This window comes from Artemia sp. Qi Xiang Cuo, chromosome 5 (genome assembly GCF_049724085.1).
Source record: "Artemia sp. Qi Xiang Cuo chromosome 5, ASM4972408v1, whole genome shotgun sequence".
Classification (NCBI taxonomy): Eukaryota; Metazoa; Arthropoda; class Branchiopoda; order Anostraca; family Artemiidae; genus Artemia; species Artemia sp. Qi Xiang Cuo.
The window spans coordinates 69,775,041-69,797,568 of record NC_142798.1 but is presented as its reverse complement, the minus strand read 5'-3'; the positions used below and the strand labels follow the sequence as shown (position 1 = coordinate 69,797,568).

General features: G+C 35.2%; 1 protein-coding gene across 1 annotated transcript in view; it reads left to right on the top strand.

The window, feature by feature from the left end:
• Positions 1-22,528, top strand: part of LOC148952450 (coiled-coil domain-containing protein 93-like) — a 253,210-nt gene that overhangs the window by 152,693 nt on the left and 77,989 nt on the right. Inside the window, exon 5 of the mRNA XM_089089885.1 lies at positions 18,400-18,528. Within this exon, the coding sequence (XP_088946011.1) occupies positions 18,400-18,528 (129 nt within the window). The remainder of the gene's footprint in view (positions 1-18,399; positions 18,529-22,528) is intronic.

The window sequence follows — 22,528 nt, the reverse complement described above, 5'->3', positions numbered from 1 at the left end:
AATGCCACATAGAAATCATTGGGCATTTTGTACGTCTTCAACACCTCTCCAAGAATCAAATTCAGAGTTGTACCCAAGCCAGCGAACTAGCAACTTTTTCTTACCATTCTGCGTTCGAGTTTAAATACTTTTTCAATTTGAGTCAATTTATATGCTATAGCTATATTTTCTTATGACGATGATGGAAGAAGACGATTGCTAACAAGACCGGCAATTTTTGGCAATAAAACTGAAAAAACCTTCCCCCGCCTGAACTAAATCTTTTTATTTTCCGTTTTTGACTGGTTTTTCTCTTGGACAGTGCACAAACAATGGATTTCAGTTCTCTAGTCTGCTTCTTAATAGCATTAGATAGTTTAACATTGCCTTCAGTTAAGTTTAAACACAGTTCGGAAATGAGTTCAATAAATTCTCGATCTACATTGTTCAGTATGGCCTTCCTAAGACGTGGTTTTGAACTGCTCAAGACAGAGAACAAGTATCTATTGTAATGTAACTTCTTCAAGCGTCATAGTTTCAACTAGTATTTTTCCTATTACCCACCGGCAGATATACAGTTATTTCACGATCAAAAATATCAGGTGTATTTTGATTAAGGTCAACTACAATGTATCCATATGGTTTGCTTGTTGCCTGATTGTAAGCTGAAAGCAGGAATGTAGGCTGATCCGGATAAATTTATTTGTTTAAAGTTATAAGGGAACTTAAGTCACGCACACCTTTGTACACAATGTAATGAGGATAATTCCATGCAAGAGTTCACATACATTTACTTTGATGAAAGAGATTGTGGGGGACAATGGTTACGGGAATATTTTCATGATGAGAACGTACTGTGAACAATTGAATCATTTCCTCAGACCATTTTAGTATCGATTCAGCCAAATCATCAATAATTAGCCAAGAATTTGGTTTCAAAGAAATGAATACAGAATTCAATCCCTTGATGAATTTAACTTGAGGTTCAATTGGCCTTATCTGATCATATGACTCTTGCCAAACACTAAAACAATAGTATATGTTTTTGATTGACGTTTTGTGTTGATTATCCGCTGACAACAACATTTCTCGACGATTCTGAATTATTTTCATCAAAAGTGTTGTCTTCCCACTCATTGATGGCCCACAGAGAAAAGCTCTGAAAGGTGTTATAAACTTGCGCATAATCTAAGAATCTCTCTCTCTGTTTGTGTGCTCTTGATATTGTTCAATGAACATATATGGCCCCAGGAAATAGCTTACAATGCCTGTCCCCCGGGCCCTCGGCGGTTGTGTCGACACCAGAGTGTTTGTTATCTGACCTTTAAAATGTCAAAAAAAACGGCTATCTCAAAATTTGTATCGGATGGGTTTGGGCAAAAAGGGCGTGGGGGGGCTAGGGGCCCTTAAATCTCTTTGACTCTTAAAAATTCAACTAGAACTTTCAATTTCAATTCAAATCAGCCCTCTCTGAGGTTTACTCAAGCATCCCTTCCATAAGAAACATATATGTCCCCGGGGCATAACTTGCAACGCCTGCCCCCGGGCCCTGGGTGGTTGTGTCGACACCGAATTTTTTTATCTGACCTTTGAACCGTTTTTAACAAAATGGCTATCTCAAAATTTTTATCGGATGCATTTGGGGGAAAAGGGGCTTGGGGAAATATTTGCCCTCTGATCTCTTTGACTTTTAAAGATTGAACTAAAACTTTCAATTTCCAATCAAATGAGCTCCCTTTGAAGTTTATTTAAGAATCACTTCCATAACAGCTATGTATGCCCGCAGGAATAACTTACAGCGCCTACCCCGGGGCTTGAAGGATTGTGTTCACGCCGGAATTTTGTTATATGATCTTTGAACCATTTTGAAGAAAATGGCTCTCAAAGCTCTTATTGGATGGGTTTGAGGAAAATAGGGCGTGGAGATGGGAGGGAGGGTAGTTACCCTCCGATCTCTTTTGACTCTTAAAAAGTGAACGAGAACTTTCAATTTCCAATCATATGAGCCCTCTCCGAAGTTTATACGAGCATCCCTTCCATAAGAACTATATATGCCCCCAGAACTTTACTTATAACGCCTGCCTGCGGGTCCTGGGGTGCTGTGTCGACCCCGGAGTTTTCCTTTTATGATCTTTGAACTATTTTAAAAAAATGGCTATCTCAAAGTTCTTATCAGATGGGTTTGAGGAAAAATGGGCAGGGTTGGGGGGGGGGGCTAGTTGCCCTCCGTTATCTGTTGCCTCTTTAAAAGTGAATTAGAAGGTTCAGTTTCAAATCAAATGAGCCCTCTCCGAAGTTTATACGAGCATACCTTCCATAAGAACCATATATGCCCCCAGAGCAATACTTACAACGCCTGCCCCGGGCCGTGGGGGTTGCGTCGACACAGGAGTTTTTCCTATCTAACCTTTGATCTATTTTTTAACAAAATGGCCATGTGTAAGGGAGTTTTTGTTATATGATCTTTGAAGTTTTTTTTTAAACAAAATGGCTACCTCAAATACATCAAATGGCTACCTATCTCATTTTATCAGATGTATTTTGGGAAAAAGGGCTTGGGGGGGGGTATTTGCCCTATATTCACTTTTTACTCTTGAAAAAGGCACTAGAACTCGATTTCCAATCGAATGAGCCCCCTTTGAAGTTTATACAACAACCCCTTCTATATGAAGTGCCTCTGGGAAAAAATAAAGGGAGTTTGGGGGAAGCTAGCTGCCCTCCCATCAATTTGGACTTTTAAAAAGTGAATTACAACTTCCAGTTTCCAATCAAATGAGTCCTCTATGAAGTTTATACGAGTATCCTTCCCATAACAACCATATATGCCCCCAGGGCATAGCTTACAGCGCCTACTCCCGAGCCCTGGGGGGCTGTGTTAACACCAGAGTTTTTGTTATCTTAACTTTGAACTGCTTTTAACAAAATGTCTATCTCAAAATTGTTATCTGCTGCATTTAGGGCGTGGAGGGGGGGGGGGGGGGCAAATTGCCCTCTGATTTCTTTTGACTCAAAAAAAATGAACGAAAACATTCAATTTCCAGTCAAATGAACCCTCTTCGAAGTTTATACGAGCATTCCTTCCATAAGAACTATATATGCCCCCAGAGCATTACTTACAACGCCGACCGCCAGGCCCTGGGGGGGGGGGTGCGTCGACACAGGAGTTTTTCTTGTCTGACCTTTGAACTATTTTTAATGAAATGGCTATTTAAAAATTTTTTCAGATGGACTTTGGGAAAAAAGAGAGTGTGGGGGGGGGGGCTAGTTGCCCTTGGATATCTTATGACTCTTAAAAAGTGAACTAGAACTTTCAATTTCGAATCAAATCAGCCCTCTCTGAAGCTTATACAAGCATCCCTTTCATAAGAACTATATACGCCCCCAGGACAACACTTACAACCCCTCCCCCTCCCCCGGGCCCTGGGGGTTGTGTTGACTCCGGAATTTTTGTTATCTAATTTTTGAACGATTTTTAAAACAACTGGCTATCTCAACATTTGTAGCTGATGGGTTTGAGGAAAAAAGGCATGGGGGGGGGGCTAGTTGCCCTTAAATCTCTTGACTCTTTAAAGTGAACTAGAACTTTCATTTTCCAATCAGATGAACCCTCTATGAAGTTTAAACGAGTATCCCTTTCATAAGAACCATACATGCCTTTAGGGCATAACTTAGAACGCCTTCTCCCGGGCCCTGGGAGGTTGTATTGACACCGGAGTTTTTCTTATCAGACATTTGAACTATTTTTAACAAAATGTCTATCTCAAAATTTTCATCAGATGCGTTTGGAAAAAGAAGGTGGGGGTAGGGGCTAGTTGCCCTCGGATCTCTTTTGACTATTAAAAAGTGAAATCGAACTTTCAATTTCCAATCAAATGAGCCCTCTCTGAAGTTTATACGAGAATCCCTTTCATGAGAACCATGCCCCAGTGCATAACTGACAACGCCTGCCCCGGGGTCCTGGGGGGTTGTGTCGACACCTGACTTTTCTTATCTGACTTTTGAACAATTTTAACTTAATGGCTATTTCAAAATTTTTGAAATAGCCGAATCTTTGTTTTTTTTAACAAAGGTATGGGGCACGCGGCAGACTTCTATATATAGATTCTCACAGTCGCTTGTCTTCTAAACGCAGGTAATTTGTGTCTTTTCTTGGTGTCATGACGTCCAATTGAACCTTAAAATAGAAGTGGTGCCTTTGTAAAATTTTATTTTTATTTATTGGACTTTTAACTTTTGCCTTGGTTTGTCTTTTGTCATTATGAAACACAAATCGCCGAACAATTATGACACGTTTTGATTCTCGCTGTACAGGTTGATTTTCATTGACTTGCTGCTCTTCATTTTCATTTTGGACTCCCTCTCTTGTTCGGTATCGTATGTCTTCTAACCGCGTGTGTCTTTGCTATTCATTTTTAACACGCTCTAGTTGTCTTTTTCACATATCTTCCAACCGTCCGTGTCTTGGCTCGTCTTTTTCATTTTTGACATGTATTTGGATTTTGATTGCTTCAGACAATTTAGCAATGGCCTTTGCTTTAGCTGTCCGTATTGGTGTTGTCCCAACTGATGGTCCAGGTTGTCGAATATCACATCTTATCACGTTTGATTATTTATATATAATATATATATATATATATATATATATATATATATATATATATATATATATATATATATATATATATATATATATATATATATATATATATATATATATATATATATATATATATATATATATATATATATATATATATATATATATATATATATATATATATATATATATATATATATATATATATATATATATATATATATATATATATATATATATATATATATATATATATATATATATATATATATATATATATATATATATATATATATATATATATATATATATATATATATATATATATATATATATATATATACAAATATATATATATATATCAGACAAAGTCCGGGAGGAATTTGTCTGATGTTGACTTTGCCCACAATGTAGCCGTCCTCAGCGAAAATATCGACCGACTTAAGTCTGTAATTGATACTATCTCCTCCACTGCCTCCGCAGTTGGGCTGCAAATCAACTGGAAGAAAACAAAGATCATGCCCATAGAAAAGACCGCATCAGTGTCACCCTTAACTGTTGTGATCAACGGCCAAGCTGTTGACGTGGTAAGGCAGTTCACCTATATCGGATCAATTATATCATCAAATGGCACACTTGACGCCGAAATCTCATCCAGATTAGCCAAGGCAAACTCTGTATTCGGACGGCTCCTGAGAGCAGTCTTCGACAAACCGCAAATTAGTCGTGTTACAAAAGCCCGTATCTACAACGCCACAGTCTCAAGCATCATGCTGTACTCTTCTGAAAAATGGCCGATAACCCAGACATAGCTAAGAAAGGTCGATGCTTTTCAAACTATACACCTGCGTCGAGTTGAAGGCTTCAAATGATATGACAAGATCCGCAATACTGAGATCTTGAGGACCTTCAAGTTGGTGAGCCTCTCCACCTATGTAGAAGCTCGTTCTCTAAGATTGTACGGCCACTTACTCTGCATCCCGCCAATTACCCCTGCAAGGATCATATCGGACTTCAATCCCTCGATTGACTGGAAACTTCCTCGAGGGAGGCTGCGCACCAGATGGGCTGATGCTATAAATCAACGCCTCTTCAACCGCAAAATCGACTCTAATGATGGCATATCCCTCGACCTGGACAGGGCTGCTTGGAGAAGACTGACAGCGCTTTCAACTAGTTCCCTCTACACTGGTAACCCTGCTGAGCAAGAGCGATAATTCAAAGTAAGTCAAGTAAGTCAATTGTTCAGTATCGTTGAAAGATCCAGTAATTATGTCTTTGGGGATGTCAACCTCCCCATGTTCCTCAGGGCAATTCGTTCATTGTTTACATGTAGCGTATGTTATTGAGAAAGGTATGTATTTGAACTTTACATCCCAAAAAGAGGAAGGGCATTTAGCTGAGCCTTTCACTGAATGTTGAGTAGAGCGTTGAACTAAATCAAAACATGTTATGTGTATATGGATTGTCAAAAGGGTGTAACTCAGGAATGACTGAGCATATTAATTTGGAACTTTCAGGAAATGACAAGAGAGATGATCAAAAAGGCAATATTTGCATGTCACCACTGCTACTACAATTACCACCACTACTACTACCACACTACTCCATTTACAATATGAGGCGAAATTTGAACTGAATTGAAAGACGATATATGTATTTACATTGCAAAAAAGTGTATCTCAAAAATTTATTTGGGTATTAAGTTTGAACTTTCAGAGAATGCCTAAAGGGGAAGATCATCTGACGAAAAGGCAATATGTGCACGCTACTACTGCAGGTTGACAAAAGGGCCTAACAGCAATATCTTTGGGACAGTTTCGCGTGTGAAGTTGAAACTAACAAGGCTTGTTGTGGGTGATGTTGAACTAACCAAAATAATATATTTGCATCCTAATGCTACTGCTTTTACTCATACTACTTCTACTGCTACTATAATAATGTCTTAATTTTTTTTTTCTTTTCTTCATAGTTTGTGGTATTATTGTTTAAATTGAGAGAGAGTGTTCAGGTCTTTTTTCAGGTCTTTTTTTTTGAGAATTAGAATTTTGAGAGGTTGAGAATTAGAGGATTGCAGCCGTCTTTCTTCAGGCTTTTTGAGCCTTCTCCGGGCGGTTGCTTGTATATAATTTATTTTGTAATTATTAGTAAATAAAGCAAGTCAAGTCAATTACTACTTCTACTACTACTACTGCAACTAAAGCTAAGGCTACTACTGTTAATTCTACTGCTACTACTACAGCTATTAAAACTAAAGGTATTAAGGTGAAAAATTTGGGATATATTGAAACTGTATGGAACTAAATCGAAACACACTATGCCAACACAGGTTGTCAAGAGGGCGTATCAAAAATGCTTCAAGAACGGCTGATGCTATTAAGTTTAAACTTTCAGCGTGTGTTGAAGGGGGTGTTTAAGAAACCAAAGGTGCTATGCGTCTACTGCTAGTACTGCTACCACAACTATTATTTCTATTCTAGTTAAGAGCATAACGGTGAAGCTTTTAAGGGAATTTTAGGCGGAATTTGAACTTCAAAACAAACTATGAGCATGTGAATTTTCAAAATGGTGACAAAGCAATATCAGAAGAACGGCTTACTTTATTAAGTTAGACCTTTAAGGTTAAGTTGTGGCGAATTTTAACTAGCCAGAAGGTAAAATGTCTATACCATTGATACTACCACTACAGTTACTGTAACTCATGACGCTATGGGTATTATGGTAATTTTTTTAGGGAACGTATATGGAGAGCTTCAACTAAACGAAAAAACTATATGTATGCAGGTTTCAAAAGGATATTTAAGCAATATCATAAGCAGCGCTACTCTATAGAAACTAGAAATATCATTGAAACTTTTAAAGGAGCTAGTTTGATTCAAAATTAAAAGTTCTAGTGCTCCTTTTAAGATTAAAACAAGATTGGAGGGCAAGCAGCCCTTCTCTCAAGCCCATTCATTTTCCAACACACATCCAGTCAAAATTTTGAGACAGTTATTAAGGTTCTGCATAGTAGAACGGTCCAGTAGCTATGTCTCTAGGTATATTGGGTATCTCAATCTCTCATATTTATGCAATTGACCCATTATGCTTTAAAACTAAATCAAAAGATACTGAGTGTATGGTTGCCAATGAGACACCTCAGCAATATTTCGAGAAGGACTGGGGGTAAGAACTTGAAGCTTATGGGGCTACTACTATTTCTATTTCTGCACTTCCAATTTAAATAAATTAAAAGAGTGTAAGTGTATTCAAGTTGTCAAAGAGCCTAGACAGAATGCTTTGGAATGATATTAAGTTGTATTTTTCAGGTCAACTTGAGGAGGTATAAAATTAAATAGAACAATACAATTTGTGTCAGGATTAAAAATTGTTGAAAAGGTTTCTCCAACTTACAAATAGCAAGCCAAACTGTGGATTTTTATCGAGAGAACGAAAATGTACAAAATATTATTTTTTTCCAAGGTAAGACTATATCAATAAAAACGAATAGAAATTATTTAAAAAAAAAACTTTCTATAAAGCAAGTTTTTCAAAGAAAAGTAAAGAGCTCAATTAAGCGAAAAATGAGCAGAAAGAAATTCCAATAATCTTCCAAGTGTAAAACTACCACAAATCGCCATCAATAAATAAATGAAACCAAAAACAAATAGAAATTACAGTGAGTCGATTACTGAATTACTGAGTCGAACTCAAAACGAGCAAAAATTAACTTGAGATGGGCTGACAACCACCATGCCTTCTCAAGACCAGAACATAATTTGCACTTTACTGAAAATAACATACATTTAAAATGTTTTTACTATAATAAATAAAAAATTATCAAAACTTTAAGGAGTGAATATCAGTATATTTGTATATAACTGACAATCCACGGTCGTTTGCTTTTGTTTTTCAATTATATGCAAATTATATCCTGGTCTTGACAAGGCATGGCGATTGTCAGCCCTGCTCATGTTAATTTTTGCTCTTTTTTAGTTTGAAAAAATCCAAACGTTTTGAAAATCTGTGTTTTCATTTGGAAAATTTGCTTCTCTGGGGTATGACGCCATATTCGACTAATTTCACTGCCTGGTTTCTTGTGGTTCGTCTTTTACTCTTCCAACTTCAAAAAAGCCACAGGCTTTCTCCTGTGTGTGATTACGTTTGAAATCATGGTCGCAGCAATAGCTGCAACCTAGTGAGAGACGAACACATCCTATAGTAAAAAAAGCCCAAAACCCCCTAAAAATGATGTCAGATCATTGGTCATATCCAAACATAATAAAAAGTTAAATACAATAATACACTAAAAATCAACAGTTACTACAGAACATTAGCTATGGGACCCTCTTGATTCAAACAAAAATAAACATAAAAGTCATCTTTAGCGATTTATAATCAAGAATGGAATGATACTAAAGTACGGATTAAGGGTGATGGAGGTTAAATCAAGGCTAGAGCCATATCTGGCTCACAATCAGCAACAATCAGCACACACACAATCAATAATCAGCACATACACCATATCAGAGCAACAGTTTGTCTCCATTAGGCTCATATTACGTATCAAATATACTAATAATATACTCAGACAAAAATCTTAGTATGTTTCTGACGATAATCTGATCATAACCAATACATCATAGCCATGTTAGACCTTCATGAAGAATCATAATTTGTGGCTATTAGAACCTGCCTCTAATAGAGCCTTGGTTCTTTTAAGCAACACAATTTAATATTTGTTTGTTTTAAAATAATCGCAAAAATAATCTTGGAGCTTAAAGATAAATCGATACGCAACAAAAAATATTTACTATGCATAATTTTTTTTTAAATTCAGTTTAACATAGAGAGAGGTGAATACTATTGAAGCAACGATTTTATCTTTTAGATAAAATCTTTTAAAAGTTTCAAATGGTGCTTATTCGATTAACTGTATTATATTCTGATTTAGATCAGAATGTTTTTGAAAGAAACCCGAACCCTACGCTTTATGTTAAAATTTCATGCAACGGTAAGAATTACTCCACTGAAAAAGTGGAGGGCGGCCTAATTCCCTTCTGGAATTATTCTGTTAATTTCACAGTGAACGAAAATGAATTGCTTGAGATAAAGTTTCGAATGAAAGAGCAAAGAAAGATGGTAGGACTAATAAACAGAGGTAAGCGAGTTGGCAATGGAGGCATTGTAATTAAAAAAGGAGAATTAAAAGCAGGTGAATTCATCATTGATATAAAAAAGATCCGATCACAATCACTTGTCGCCAAACTTCACATTAAGGTAGAGAAACTTGAATGTAATGCAGAAGAAACACCTGAAAATGACAACTTGTCACTGTCGTCATACGGCTCATCAACGACTATGGAGGAAGAAGAGCATAAGCAAGAAGAAGATTATGAAATACTGTTGAAAGACATCAAGCAAGAAGCCACAGTCAAGAAGCACATGTTTCCTTACAAGAATGGAGAAGGAAGTCTTGAGCTCGTAAAGAGTGACAAAAACGAAGGAAGTAAAGATGATACGAGCGAAACTGAAGAACAAGGGGAAGAAAACCCAAAACCAATAAAAAATGAGACAGAGGAAGAACAAAGCAAGGAAAAAGTTAAACAAGACAACAAAGTTGAGACCGAAGAGAAACAGGCGAAAGATGACAGTGAAATTACAATAAGCGAAGCCAACAGTAAAGGAAATGCAAAGTTGATAAAGACCGAGGAAAGTAATTCAAACAGTAGGGACAATACAATGGATAAGTCTGAATTACTTAATCAGCCAACCATCTTGTCAAATGAAAACATCGAGACCAAGGAAATGAGCAATACTAAAGAACAAGGGAAAGAAAACCCAGAACCAGTTAAAAATGAGACAGAGGAAGAAAAAAGAAAGGCAAAAATTAAACAAGAAAGTAAAATTGAAGTTGAAGAGAAACATGCGAAAGATGACAGTGAAAGTACATTAAGCGAAGCCAGAAATAAAGAAAACACAAAGTTAATAAAGACCGAGAGAGGTAATTTAAACAGCAGGGATAATCTATTGAATAAGTCCGAATTACTTAACCAGTCAACTAGCTCGTCAAATGTAAATAATGAGACCGAGGAAAGAGTCAATTCATTTTTTCTTGTAGCTGCTTTAGTAGGAAGTATTTCTGCTGTGGCTTTTTTCTACTGGTTAAATCTCTAGTAAGAATGAATAGTAACTCTTAACTACCATTTAGTACGTATTTATCAATGTGGTAGGCTACTAACAAATAAACTTTCAAATAAGGATGAGTCCATTTATTAGAAAGTAAAAATGGATACAAAAGTCATATATACAGCGATCATCATCAGCAGAAATAATACAGCATTAAAATTAAAAATAACATATTTATACAAAACAAAATAAACCGGAAGTCATATGTGTGATGACGCAACACACTTCAGTTTTGACAAGAAAATATTACTTAATTATTTTTTGAAAAGTTGCTTCTCTGGGGTATGGCAAAAGTTTTGACAAGATAATCAAGGGCGCCGGCAGAAAATTTTCCAGAGGGGGCCAGACACCAAAATAGCAGTGGTGGTTGGGTGACAGTTTAGGTGGTTTAGGGCACTAAACTGCGACTTTACCCCGAAGAGAACGAATTTGCAATCAATTTAAAATTCTGAGAAGTTAATTGATTTAAAAGTATCAATAACTATATTTTAGACTTCCCTTTTGCAAAAGAAGTAATGCCAAACGGTTGCAGTACTGAATTCAACCAAGTTGATTCGCTTTATTTGTAGTAAAATTAGGCAACGTTATTTCATTAAAGACGTAGCCTATCCCCACCTAAATAATGACTTACCCCCTTCATTATAGCTGATGTGCAATTACAGATCACCAAGTGTAGCCTAATAGATTCCTATAAAAGTACATTTTAATTGACAAACTGCTTACTCTTCTTGAGGCTTAAGATAAATTTTGAAAGAGGCAGGGGGAGTAGGAATTAATTAAAACATTTCTCTATACAGCTAATATGTTACATTCCCATATTTAAAAGCAAATAGGTGGAAAAGGCAAGGCAGGTCATCATCAGCACCGTAGGGAAATTTTTTTGGGGTGGTAAGTACTGTAGGAACTTATTTTTCAGCAATTTTAAATGGTAATAATTTTTTTTTCTATTTACATGAAGTACTTCAGTGTATTTAAACGAATGTATGTAATGTATTTATCGATAAGAAAATCCCATTGTAGAAGTTGTGATGGCTTCAATTATATAGAAGATCAAAAGTGTCACAGAATTTCCATCGATACAAACAATAACATTCCTTCTCATCCAACCGAAATTCTTTAGTAGTAACATAATCAGAAATTAAATAAAAGAGTTTTTCAACTGAAAGTAAGGAACAGATTTGGAACCTATTTGAACAGAATATTCTTTTGTATGAAGGGGGCTGTCTGCTCCTTAGCTCGCTACCCTTTACTGTGAAGCCTGGCTTTTTTCCACATTAATAAGAAAAAATGTAATTGAAAAAAAAAAGATTTTTCAAAGCACTAACAAACTTTTGTTTAATGAACAAAGTGTTGAAAAGGGTACTGTCCCCCTTATATACAGAGTAATTTATATTTATTTTAAGTTTTAAACTTGCTCCTTGTTTAAATTGAAAAACCTTTTCTATTTGTTTAACTAGAATTAATGGAACTGTAAAGTTTTATGAATCCAATACTTTTCGTAACGCAGAAAAAACGATCAATATTTCAATAATCTCTGTTTGGATATATATATATATATATATATATATATATATATATATATATATATATATATATATATATATATATATATATATATATATATATATATATATATATATATATATATATATATATGAGAAAATTATAGCTTTGTGTGCTAATCGTAAAAAAAAACTTAATAAAACTGAAAAAATAAAACTTATCTTGACTAAGTCAATTCTTACAAAATCTTCAGTTAATAAGTTTATTAACTCGATTTTCCCAAATCAAGTAAAAATGACAGTAAAAATTGAAAATGAACCCTTTTTTACCATAAAAGCAAAGATATACTAAAGAAAAATGGCCTTTTCCTTTGGATGCTTGAATTAGGCAGGCTTATCTAAGTTTTGACAAGATTTTTGCCTGAAACAAAATTTCAACTGAGGGGCAAACTGAGGGCGAGGGGGAGGGGCAAACTGAGGTCTGGAGGGGACAGTTGTCCACTTTGTCCCATAGCAAATTACACCCCTGCTACTGTTACTTTATGGATGGAGTTGTACACTCCCATGCTATTGGTATTGTAAAAATCATGCATAGCCAACTGCATGCTTGATCTCATTGATCACTATACTACAGCTATAAAAAGCATAATTTGATTTTCTGGGAGAACAATATTGATTGGCAAATTGGCAGTCACATGCATTATGAAGCTGTGATGTTAGTTTTGCCCTAACCTCATCCCAAAATAAACAGAGAATTGCTGCTACATTGTAGTGTGGCCGGCCCTTTTAAGATTCTTTCAACTGACGAATAAACAGTTTTATGAGAATTTGGCTATTTGTGCAAGATTTTGACAAATATTCACTTTCAGTTGGAGAGAAGTGGAGTAACTAAAAACTTGCCTACGAGGACAAGGGATAACAATGACTTAAAAGTAAATTTTCACATGGCAACAATGAAATTCACTGAGTTTTTAGTTTGAACAAGTTTTAAAAAGCAGCAGCGTGAGAAGAGATGCATCTCTTTTTGCAGCAGAGAAGAGATACATACATCTTGTGAGACGAGATATTTCAGAAGAGATATATCGCCTGGTAAAAAAAAGAATATCAAAAACGAAAACAACTCTTTTTTGTTCTTTAGTTGCTCTTTTTTAGTGTTTTGGTTCGTGTTGGGTCGAGTTCATTACCACAAACAGTTTGATCAATCTTCAAACACAAATATCAGCTTGCAGAGTAAGAAATAAAGAACATCTGTTTGTAAAAGAAAAAAATAAGTTTGAAAATAATAAAAAACTTCAGAAGAAAACAATCTGTAAATAATAACCAAGTTTACTTTTGGCTATTATATACAATATTTTATGAATCATGTTTTGGGGTTCCTTCCGTTTTAATCAACTATTCCCTGAATTACAATCTAATCTACTGCTTAATTTTGTCTCATTAAGACGGGCAGATGGGAGGGGCTGCTGTTTTTACAGTAAGAATATTATACTTAGGAAAAGTTTTGAATGGCAAATCGAATTCTACCACAATTTTTTTTTTCTACCAGTTTCATTAACGCAGTGTAGACCAGGAATATTCTCAGAAATCAAGAGGGGTTAAATATCAATTTCTACCTCCATGTGTTTACCCGAAAGTTCAATGAGAGTTAGGATATTTTGCCAGTGAAATGGGCTTTTTTAGGTATCTGCCCCCCTCCAAAGTTTACACGGCCACCTGTCCCTTAAAAACTTTATATCTAAGCAATGGGCAACTTGGGCCTGTTAAACCCGAAGGTATGGCTATTTGACCTTTACACTATTTTGAACAGAATGCCTAAGGTGCTTGGGGAAATTTGAACAAATGGCGTTTAGGCAAGTTGGGGAGGGGGTTACGGGGGGACGCCTAGATCCGGAGTAAGATATACACATCAGATTCCCTTGAGGTTTCTCTTGAGGCTGCTTTGTTTTGATGGGTGTATATATATATATATATATATATATATATATATATATATATATATATATATATATATATATATATATGGGTAAGTAAATTAATTTTAATTCAAATTTTATAGTTTAATTTAAGCTAAATGTTAAATTCCCTATTTTGTCAGATTAATTCAATTTTCAGGTATATTAAGGTCTCACTGTTGATCAGTTGGATGAAGGGAATGTTCGGGAAAAGTTAAGATTCAATTGATGGCGCGCCAACGATCAGTTTTCTACAGTGCACCGCAGTCGCGCTTAATTGCGTCCACCGCCGCCAAATTCTATTTCGGTGTAGCTTTGAGGACTAGGCTTAAGAGTATAGGTTTCAGGCAAATCAGTAAAAACTTTTTATGACCCTTTCTTAGGGTAAGCTTTTACGCCCTTTCGACAGTTAAATAGACATATTATCTTAAGATTTTGTTTAACATCCCCATCAGCATTCCCTGAAATTTTAAACATGATAGTGTTAGTTGATCCTGAGATTATAGATACGCTCTTTTGACAAAACCTGGATAAAGAAGGTGTTTGTTGATTAAACTCAACTTCTCCCTCAATATTTCCTGAAACATTCAACCTTATGCTCCTACACACTCATGAGATATTACACATAACCCCTTCTGACAGCTTGGATTTAAATAGCGTCTTTTAATTTCTATTTAATATACTGGGTTCTTGAGCATCTTTGTCTAGTGTAATTGTATTTTTCTTTGCTTAGTTGAGAATGCTCCCTATTCATGAATGAAGCTAGGGGGAAGTTAGTTTTACAGTAAAATATTTTGGGTCTGTTGATTTACATTTTCTTTTAAAAGAAAGATTAAAAGGCAGAAAGCTAAGGAACCTTGGAAACCTTCTGTTTTTACCATTAGTGATCTTCTTTCTGTGTCATTATACTGAAATGGAAGCGTTCGTTTTGCTTCTAGTTTTGTATGAAAAAAATGAAAAATGTCAAAAATACAACCCTTAATAAGGTTCTAGTCCTTTTTTTTATTTTTGCCCGCCATACCTCAAATGCAAATGATTGTTTTTTTTATTTTTATCGTGTTTTTTTTTAATTGTTTTCTACCCTAAAATTTGAAAACAGAAAATAAACAGAAATATATTCAATATTAAATTTGATCATGTTAAGTAGCTACCTAAAGTCATGTAATTGCTATCGGTGTTGTAAATAAAAAGAAAAAAAATGAAAAATATGTGCTCTTTTTTACCTCAGAGGGGATACGGAAGAGTGAAAATCACTCTTTTTGGGTGTCAGTTGTCATTTGCTTGAACGTCAGGAGTTACCATATTCGTCAAAAGTGCGTTTAACCCAAGGAACATGTTTAGGTACGTAGGTAGGTAGGTACAGTTTTATTCATAAATCTGTTTCGTAGCACTTGATAAATTACACAGATTTTTACAAACTCAAATAAAAACAAACAAACAAAAAAACAAAAAAAAACCAAACAAACAAAAACAAAGGGTAAAAATATCAGCTCTTGTTATATATTTTGGTAAAAACGGCACGAAAGAATCTTCATGCCTTCGAGTGCGACACATTGGTGGTAACAGTTTATGTTGGGTCCGTGTCTTCATATTGATAGGGGCATCAGGGGGTAGTATGAATCTATGGTGTTGTTTGTTTAATAGGAATATACCAAAATTCATTATCAATTTATCTATTCTTTCGGACAACGATGGTAGGTCAATTGTTCTAAGTCCTTCCTCGTGGTTGATGTAGTTCCTGTCAAGAATCACTTTAACTGTGCATTTTTGTACATTTTCCAGCATTTCAGATAAGGATGGTGAATTTTGCACTGCAGGACCCCACGCTGGACAGGCCTATTCTAGGTGGGGGCGGACATAGGTCACTTTGGCAGTTTATAACTGGTCTCTGGAAAAAGCAAAACGTTTCATTGTAATAATGGTTTGAAGGGCACTGTATGCCTTCGATGCAGCTGATTCGACATGGTTGTTGAGTTTACAGTCCGATGATAATATTACACCTAGTAATTTGACACTGTTGGACAGGGGAAACAGAGAGTTTGGAACATCAAAATCACGCTTTAGAGGGTTAAACCGAATAACTTTTGATTTGGTGGAGTTTATGGTTAGATTAGCTTGCTGAACCTCCTTATTCAGCATTTCTATCAGGCTACGGGAGAAACAAGAGGTAGCATTCGATTTGTAGCTTCATAATTAAGTAAAACTGAAAGGTCATCGACAAATTTATATCTTTGGTCATAGTTCCTCAGCACAAAATTTATCACAACCACAAATATCAACCCAGCTAATCTGGTGCCTTGAGGGGTACCACACGTAATTTTACGAGAAGGGGACAGAGTAACACCCTCAAATTGAGGAAACACACATTGTGTTCTATTAGACAGGAATTCAGCGATTAACTGAACTGTTAGTTTTAGGTTCATTAGAGCAATAGGGTGAGAGATTAGGTCGAAAGCCTTGCGAAAATCCACCATGGCAAGATCAACGATAGTATCTTTTTGGTCAAGCCATTTTACTAAAGTATCATGCAGGCGGACTAGATAAATTATGGTATTGCCGCCTCTGAGATCCCCGTACTGGTATTTATCGATGCTTGTGGAAATCTCACTGAGTGTTGCTTGAGCAATGAATGCCTCAAACATCTTTGCGAAGGCAGGGGTGAGAGATATAAGCCTAAGTTCTTCTGGAGACTTAGGATGTTTAGTTTTGGGTATAATCCTCACATATGCAGTTTTCCAAACAGGAGGAAATACTCCTTTAGCAAAGCTAGAATTCAGGATGTGGCAAAATGGTCTAGCGAGAAAAATGGCATATTTACGAATTAGTTTTACAGGTAGTTCATCGGGGTAGTTGGTAGAGTTGGGTTTGAGTTTGAGCAGTTCTTTGTAGACTGAGTATTCTTCAAGCGTTGGGGTCTGGCTTGGTGGACACGGTTCAAGAATTCTAGCAAGTTCACTTTTGGATGGGCCAGGGTGGGAGTTACAAATTGAGCTGAAAAACATTTTAACCTCCTCAGCTGAGAGCTTATTTCCGTCGTCTTTATAAAAAAAGAAGGTCGTCACTTTGAATCTTCCTAGTTATTCTTTTTAAAGATTTGTGCCACTGCCTGGGGTTAGTAGAAAATAGAGGTTCAATCCGGTTTTTAACATAGTTGACTTTAGGTTTACGGTTTTCTTTCACTATTCTATTCCTCAGATTTTTAGCACCTAGAATGTCTCTATCAGAAGCTTGTGATCATTCGCGGATAAGCTGTTTTAATGATGAGGTTATCCAGGGCTTGTCACTTTCACGTTTCATACATTTCTTTTACAGGGAATCGGTCAAGGTACTCTTGATATAGGAGGTTACTGAATATATAAACTTTCTTTTGAATGTTGTTTTCAGCATACATTTCATCAAATGGTTCTTCAGTCAGCCACTGACCATATGAGCGTATACTGGAGTATAATAAAGGACGATAGGTAATTTTTGGTTGCTTTGGCTTAGGCATTGCTTGCTTGGCTTTCCATACAATAATCAAATGGTCTGCCTTGCCCAAGGGATTAAGGTTTTTTGGATCAATATAATAACTGTCAAAGTTGACTATACAGACATGATTGCCAACTTTTCACACTTTTCGTGTTAAATGCAATCCTTTTAACCTCAGAGCGGATTCAGAAGAGGAGGTACGCAAATTTTTTGATTTGTACTCTTTTTGAGCAAAAATCACTCTTTTTTGGCCTTCATTTGCACTCATTTTAGACGTCACCAGTTGGCAACCCTGGTATAGTTACTGATTGTGAGCGTGTCAAAAGATGGGCGACCGAAGGCTTGCCCAACACGATTTGATTAGAATCATTCCATTTTTTTTAAATTCAGTCTGCTAAATTGTAATCCCTAGTTAAGACATCCGTAGGATGCTGATTTTATTCTGTTATGCTTATAATCCATTCCATTCAAGATTAAACCAAAAATTTAACGGACGGAAAAAATCGATGTTTTCAGACACATTGTTGGTTCTCAATGCTAATTTTCCCCTTCAATTCAAGAATTTGGATAATGTTTTCTTTGACAGTTGATGTAGTTGACATCACAGAGATAGATGACATAGTTGATGGGAACAGTTTACTGAGTAGTCTGTTTTTAATAACTCTTTCTAATTTTCACTAATCACTAACTAATCATTTAACTTTAACTAATCATTGACTCTTTTTTCTTTTAGTGGCTTGTAGAGATGACTCTAAGTATTTCAAAAGATGGGCGACCTGAGAGTCAGAGACCCAAAATAACCATGAAAATGCTATTTCCAGAGTTTATTCAATCAGACGACGAAGATGCAGAGTCACAAACGGTAAGAGCCAAACTCTTTAGGGTTGAGTATATTTTGAGTATATTGTTGAGTGTATTTTGGGCTGAGTGAGGCTCAGCTATAATAAGGTCGAGTATGTAGTTAAGTTTACACTTGAGTATGTTTTGGGTTATGTGAGCTTTAGTCATAATTCAGCTGACTGCTCGATTATAGCAATAAATCTTAACTTAAACATCTTTCACCTTAAAAACATTAAGGCTAAAAACTCTAATGTTGACGATATTATAGTAATGTTAAACTTTTAGCAGCAGTTGATCGCACAATAGGTTACAAAAGGTAATAGATTGTCTTATAGCAAATATGACATATGACAAACCTCACCTTTACGGTGATCATTCAAAGTTTTACAAGTGTGCACAATTCCGATGACCGCGCAATAATATAACATCAAAGTTCCCGTCTTGTGTACTCCCCTTGTATAAATAAAACAACATAAACGGGTACTTCGACACAACAAAAATAACCATTATTATACAAGTCTTGGTAGCGCAACGTTAAGACGACTTGCCTATAATTGCGGTAACTTTTGTTCGATTCTTAGATAGGACAGATTTTTGTCTTAGAGAAAATTCAAACCTTTTTAGTCTTAGAGAAGACTAAATAGTCAAAAGTAACAAATATAAAAAAAATTAACTCGTTACGAAATGGGCAAAAAATTTTTAAATAATTTCCTTTTTCTCGAGATTCTACGAATAAAAATGAAGACAAGGGGTGCAAAATGGATTAAGCCTTACATAACTGTTCTTAACTTGTTTTTTTCAACTCCCTGAATTTTTTCATTTGTGTATTTATGATTTAGAACAGTTTTCTATCCATGTTATATGAAGCCTAGTCTGCTTTATGCCCCTTGTTTTTACTCTTATTCATAGATTCTTGAAAAAAAAATCCCACTTTTTTGGCTATTTTGAAAACAAGACAAAAAAATTGTATGCATTCTTTCTCCTTTTTTAGTACTTGTTAAATATCCCGACCCCACTTTGATCTTTATGGTCTGAGGAGAACCGGTTTGACTGTCTGCATTAGATAATTTCGAAGACCACACTGCCTTTCCATGACGATAAATAAAAGTTCAAATAGGGATAAAATCCTTTTAATAGACAGTGATGATGATAACAGTGATAGAAATTCACAAAAATACCAGATATTTCGGTCATATATACAGTGACCGCCATCAGTAGTAAATGACGGTCACTGTATATGTGACCAAAATATCTGGTATTTTTGTGAATTTCTATCACTGTTATCATCATCACTGTCTATTAAAAGGATTTTATCCCTATTTGAACTTTTATTTATTGTCTGCATTAGGTTATAATTAACTTAGTCTCATTGAGAAAAACTACGATGTAGGTATAATTTTATTAAATATTTAACCTATAGAGGTGATTGGGTTAGGTTAAAATGGGTTCTGCGCCGCCTGCTTTCCCTTATTTTCTTCTGTAGTTTCCATAATTTTGTTTCTAAAATATTATATTTTCATCATCTTTTGGTATATTTCATGAGGATTAACCTAACTTCACCTATTGAGTGGGGTCAGAATATTTAACAAGTAGCCTTCTCTTTACCAATAAGCTTTTAAGGAGCATTAAACTGTTTCTTTCCTTACCTATTTTTCCTTTTTATATTGGTCTTTGTTATCCTTTACATTTCTAAGGGAGCTCTAAGGGGCTAGCGCCACCATATCAAACCTTCTTATGGAAATCGTTCTTGAATGTCATTGAAAAATATAAGATTTTATAATTTTAACGACTTATACTCTACTAATCCGTCTTGTACTGTATACTTATGCTCTACTCTGAATTATACTTTACTACTTGACACAAGAGCTTTGTTCCGTTTTTTTTCATGAGCTTTGAATTTTAAACCGTGTGTTTCGCAGCAACACTGGCCTTTTTATTTTCTTCTTTTTTTGCTCAACTATTACAGGCCAGATTGTTGGGTGCAATCAGGGTTCATGCTCGTGTACTCATTGTTTTCCGCTGTTCCTTTTTGTGTTCAGCTTACCCAAGTATAAGTTATTTTAAATGTTTTCTAAAATTGACTAAAAAATGAAAACGGCAAAAGCCAATCCATTAGCAAAACATGTAGCTCGCTGACCCAGCCGGTCTTAGACCGCTTGTAGGTGCAATTCTTTTTCTTTCACGTTACAGTTGTTGGTTTTGACAACTATAATTTGTTGTATCTATTGTGTACAGGGCCACTTGTAAAAGAAACTAGTTTTTACCTGTAGTTTAGCAACTACCTTAGCCATACAGTTCTCGCAAGAATTTAATTCGAAAGATTTCCTTAAACTGACGTTCACATACATGTCTAGTGGCACTTACATGTTTGGACGCTTGTTTGTCCCCACGTCAGCATCAAGACTGTTCTTTACCATGTAACATTCGGTGCTTGGCTACATGCAACTATATGCATCCCGGTATAGGCAAGGGTATTAAGTTGAAATTTTCAGGGTTGACGGGGATGCTGAACATAGCCAAAATACAACTATGTGCATCCTGGTTGCGAAAAATGCGCAAATGCAATAACTGAAAATTGAATGACTAATGTTGTTTAGTTGAAACTTACAACTATGTGCATCCCGGTTACAAAAAGTGCACTTATGCAATATAAGAAAATTGACTGGCTAACGGCATTTAGTTGAAACTTTCAGGGAATTGTTAAACTAAATAAAAAGATACTATATACGTCCAGCTTGTTTAAATGGTGTGTGCAATATCTTAGGAAAAGTTAAGGGTATTATATTGAATCAAAAATCAAGTATTTTGCAGTAGCTATCAAGACATGGCTAATTGTAGAAAAAAGCCAAGACAGGTAGTCCGAGCAATTGAGAGGCAAAAATGTTTACTGAAATGTATATTGAAGAGGATGTTGAGCTCAATCAAAAGATATTATGTGTATCTTTGTTGTCAGACGGGCATATTTGCAATATCCCAGGAATGGTTAATGGTACTTGGTCCAAACTTTTAGGGAATGTTGAGGGGGATTTTGAAATAAAGTAAAAGACACTAATTAGATCTAATAAATTAAAGTCAGATATTTCAACTCTTAACACTCGTGAAAAACTCGGGAAATATTCAGTATGTTAACCAGTAACAAAACTTTGCCAATCAAAACGAACAGAAATTAATTTTTAAAAAAACTTTCCGAGAAATAATTTTTTCAAAAAAAGTAAAGAGCCGTATTCAAATTAATGTTTGCAGAAATAAATTCCTATAATAATTCAAACTCAAAACGACCAGAAATGACTGCTAAAGAATAGATGAAGCCAAAAACGAACAGGAATTAAATAAACAATCATACCAAACATATAGATAACAGGTACTAATATAGCATAAGTGAATTCATAAATCTTAAAAAGACTAAAAATTAAATTAAAGGTTCAAATCAAACTAAAAACAAACAAAGATGACTGCAATCAGGAGTTTAACTGCTGCCCCCTTCCCTCTCCTCTAATTGTAAAAGTTGTACGTCAGTTACGTCATTTGCGTTTTATTGAAAACTATAAGTGTTTTGAACAGTCCTTGGAAAGAACTAATAAAACTCAATAAGTTGAATTGAATGAATTCAAAATCCAATTAATTAAATTGAATATATGAATTTGTCAAATTCAAGATTTTATTTCTCTGTAATTTCTATTTTTATTTTTCAATGTTGTAAATATAGAAAAAAAAAATTATAATATAATTCGTCTTCAGTAAGTGCAAATGACGCAATAGACTTTGTACTTTTACGGTTAGGGGAAGAGCGCAGTAATACACCAATCTGTATTACTGCAGTAATACTTGATATAGTAATATATCAACTAGTGCAATATATCAGCAGCCAACTAATATTAAAGAAACAACCAGAGAATTTATAAGTGCTTAACTCGTAGTTTTAATAATGACATTTACTAAGTTGCTATGTCGTAGTTTAGCTATTGTAGCATTTCTTATGTATGTCTATTTAAATATAGTATAGAATATGTAGTGACTGGATT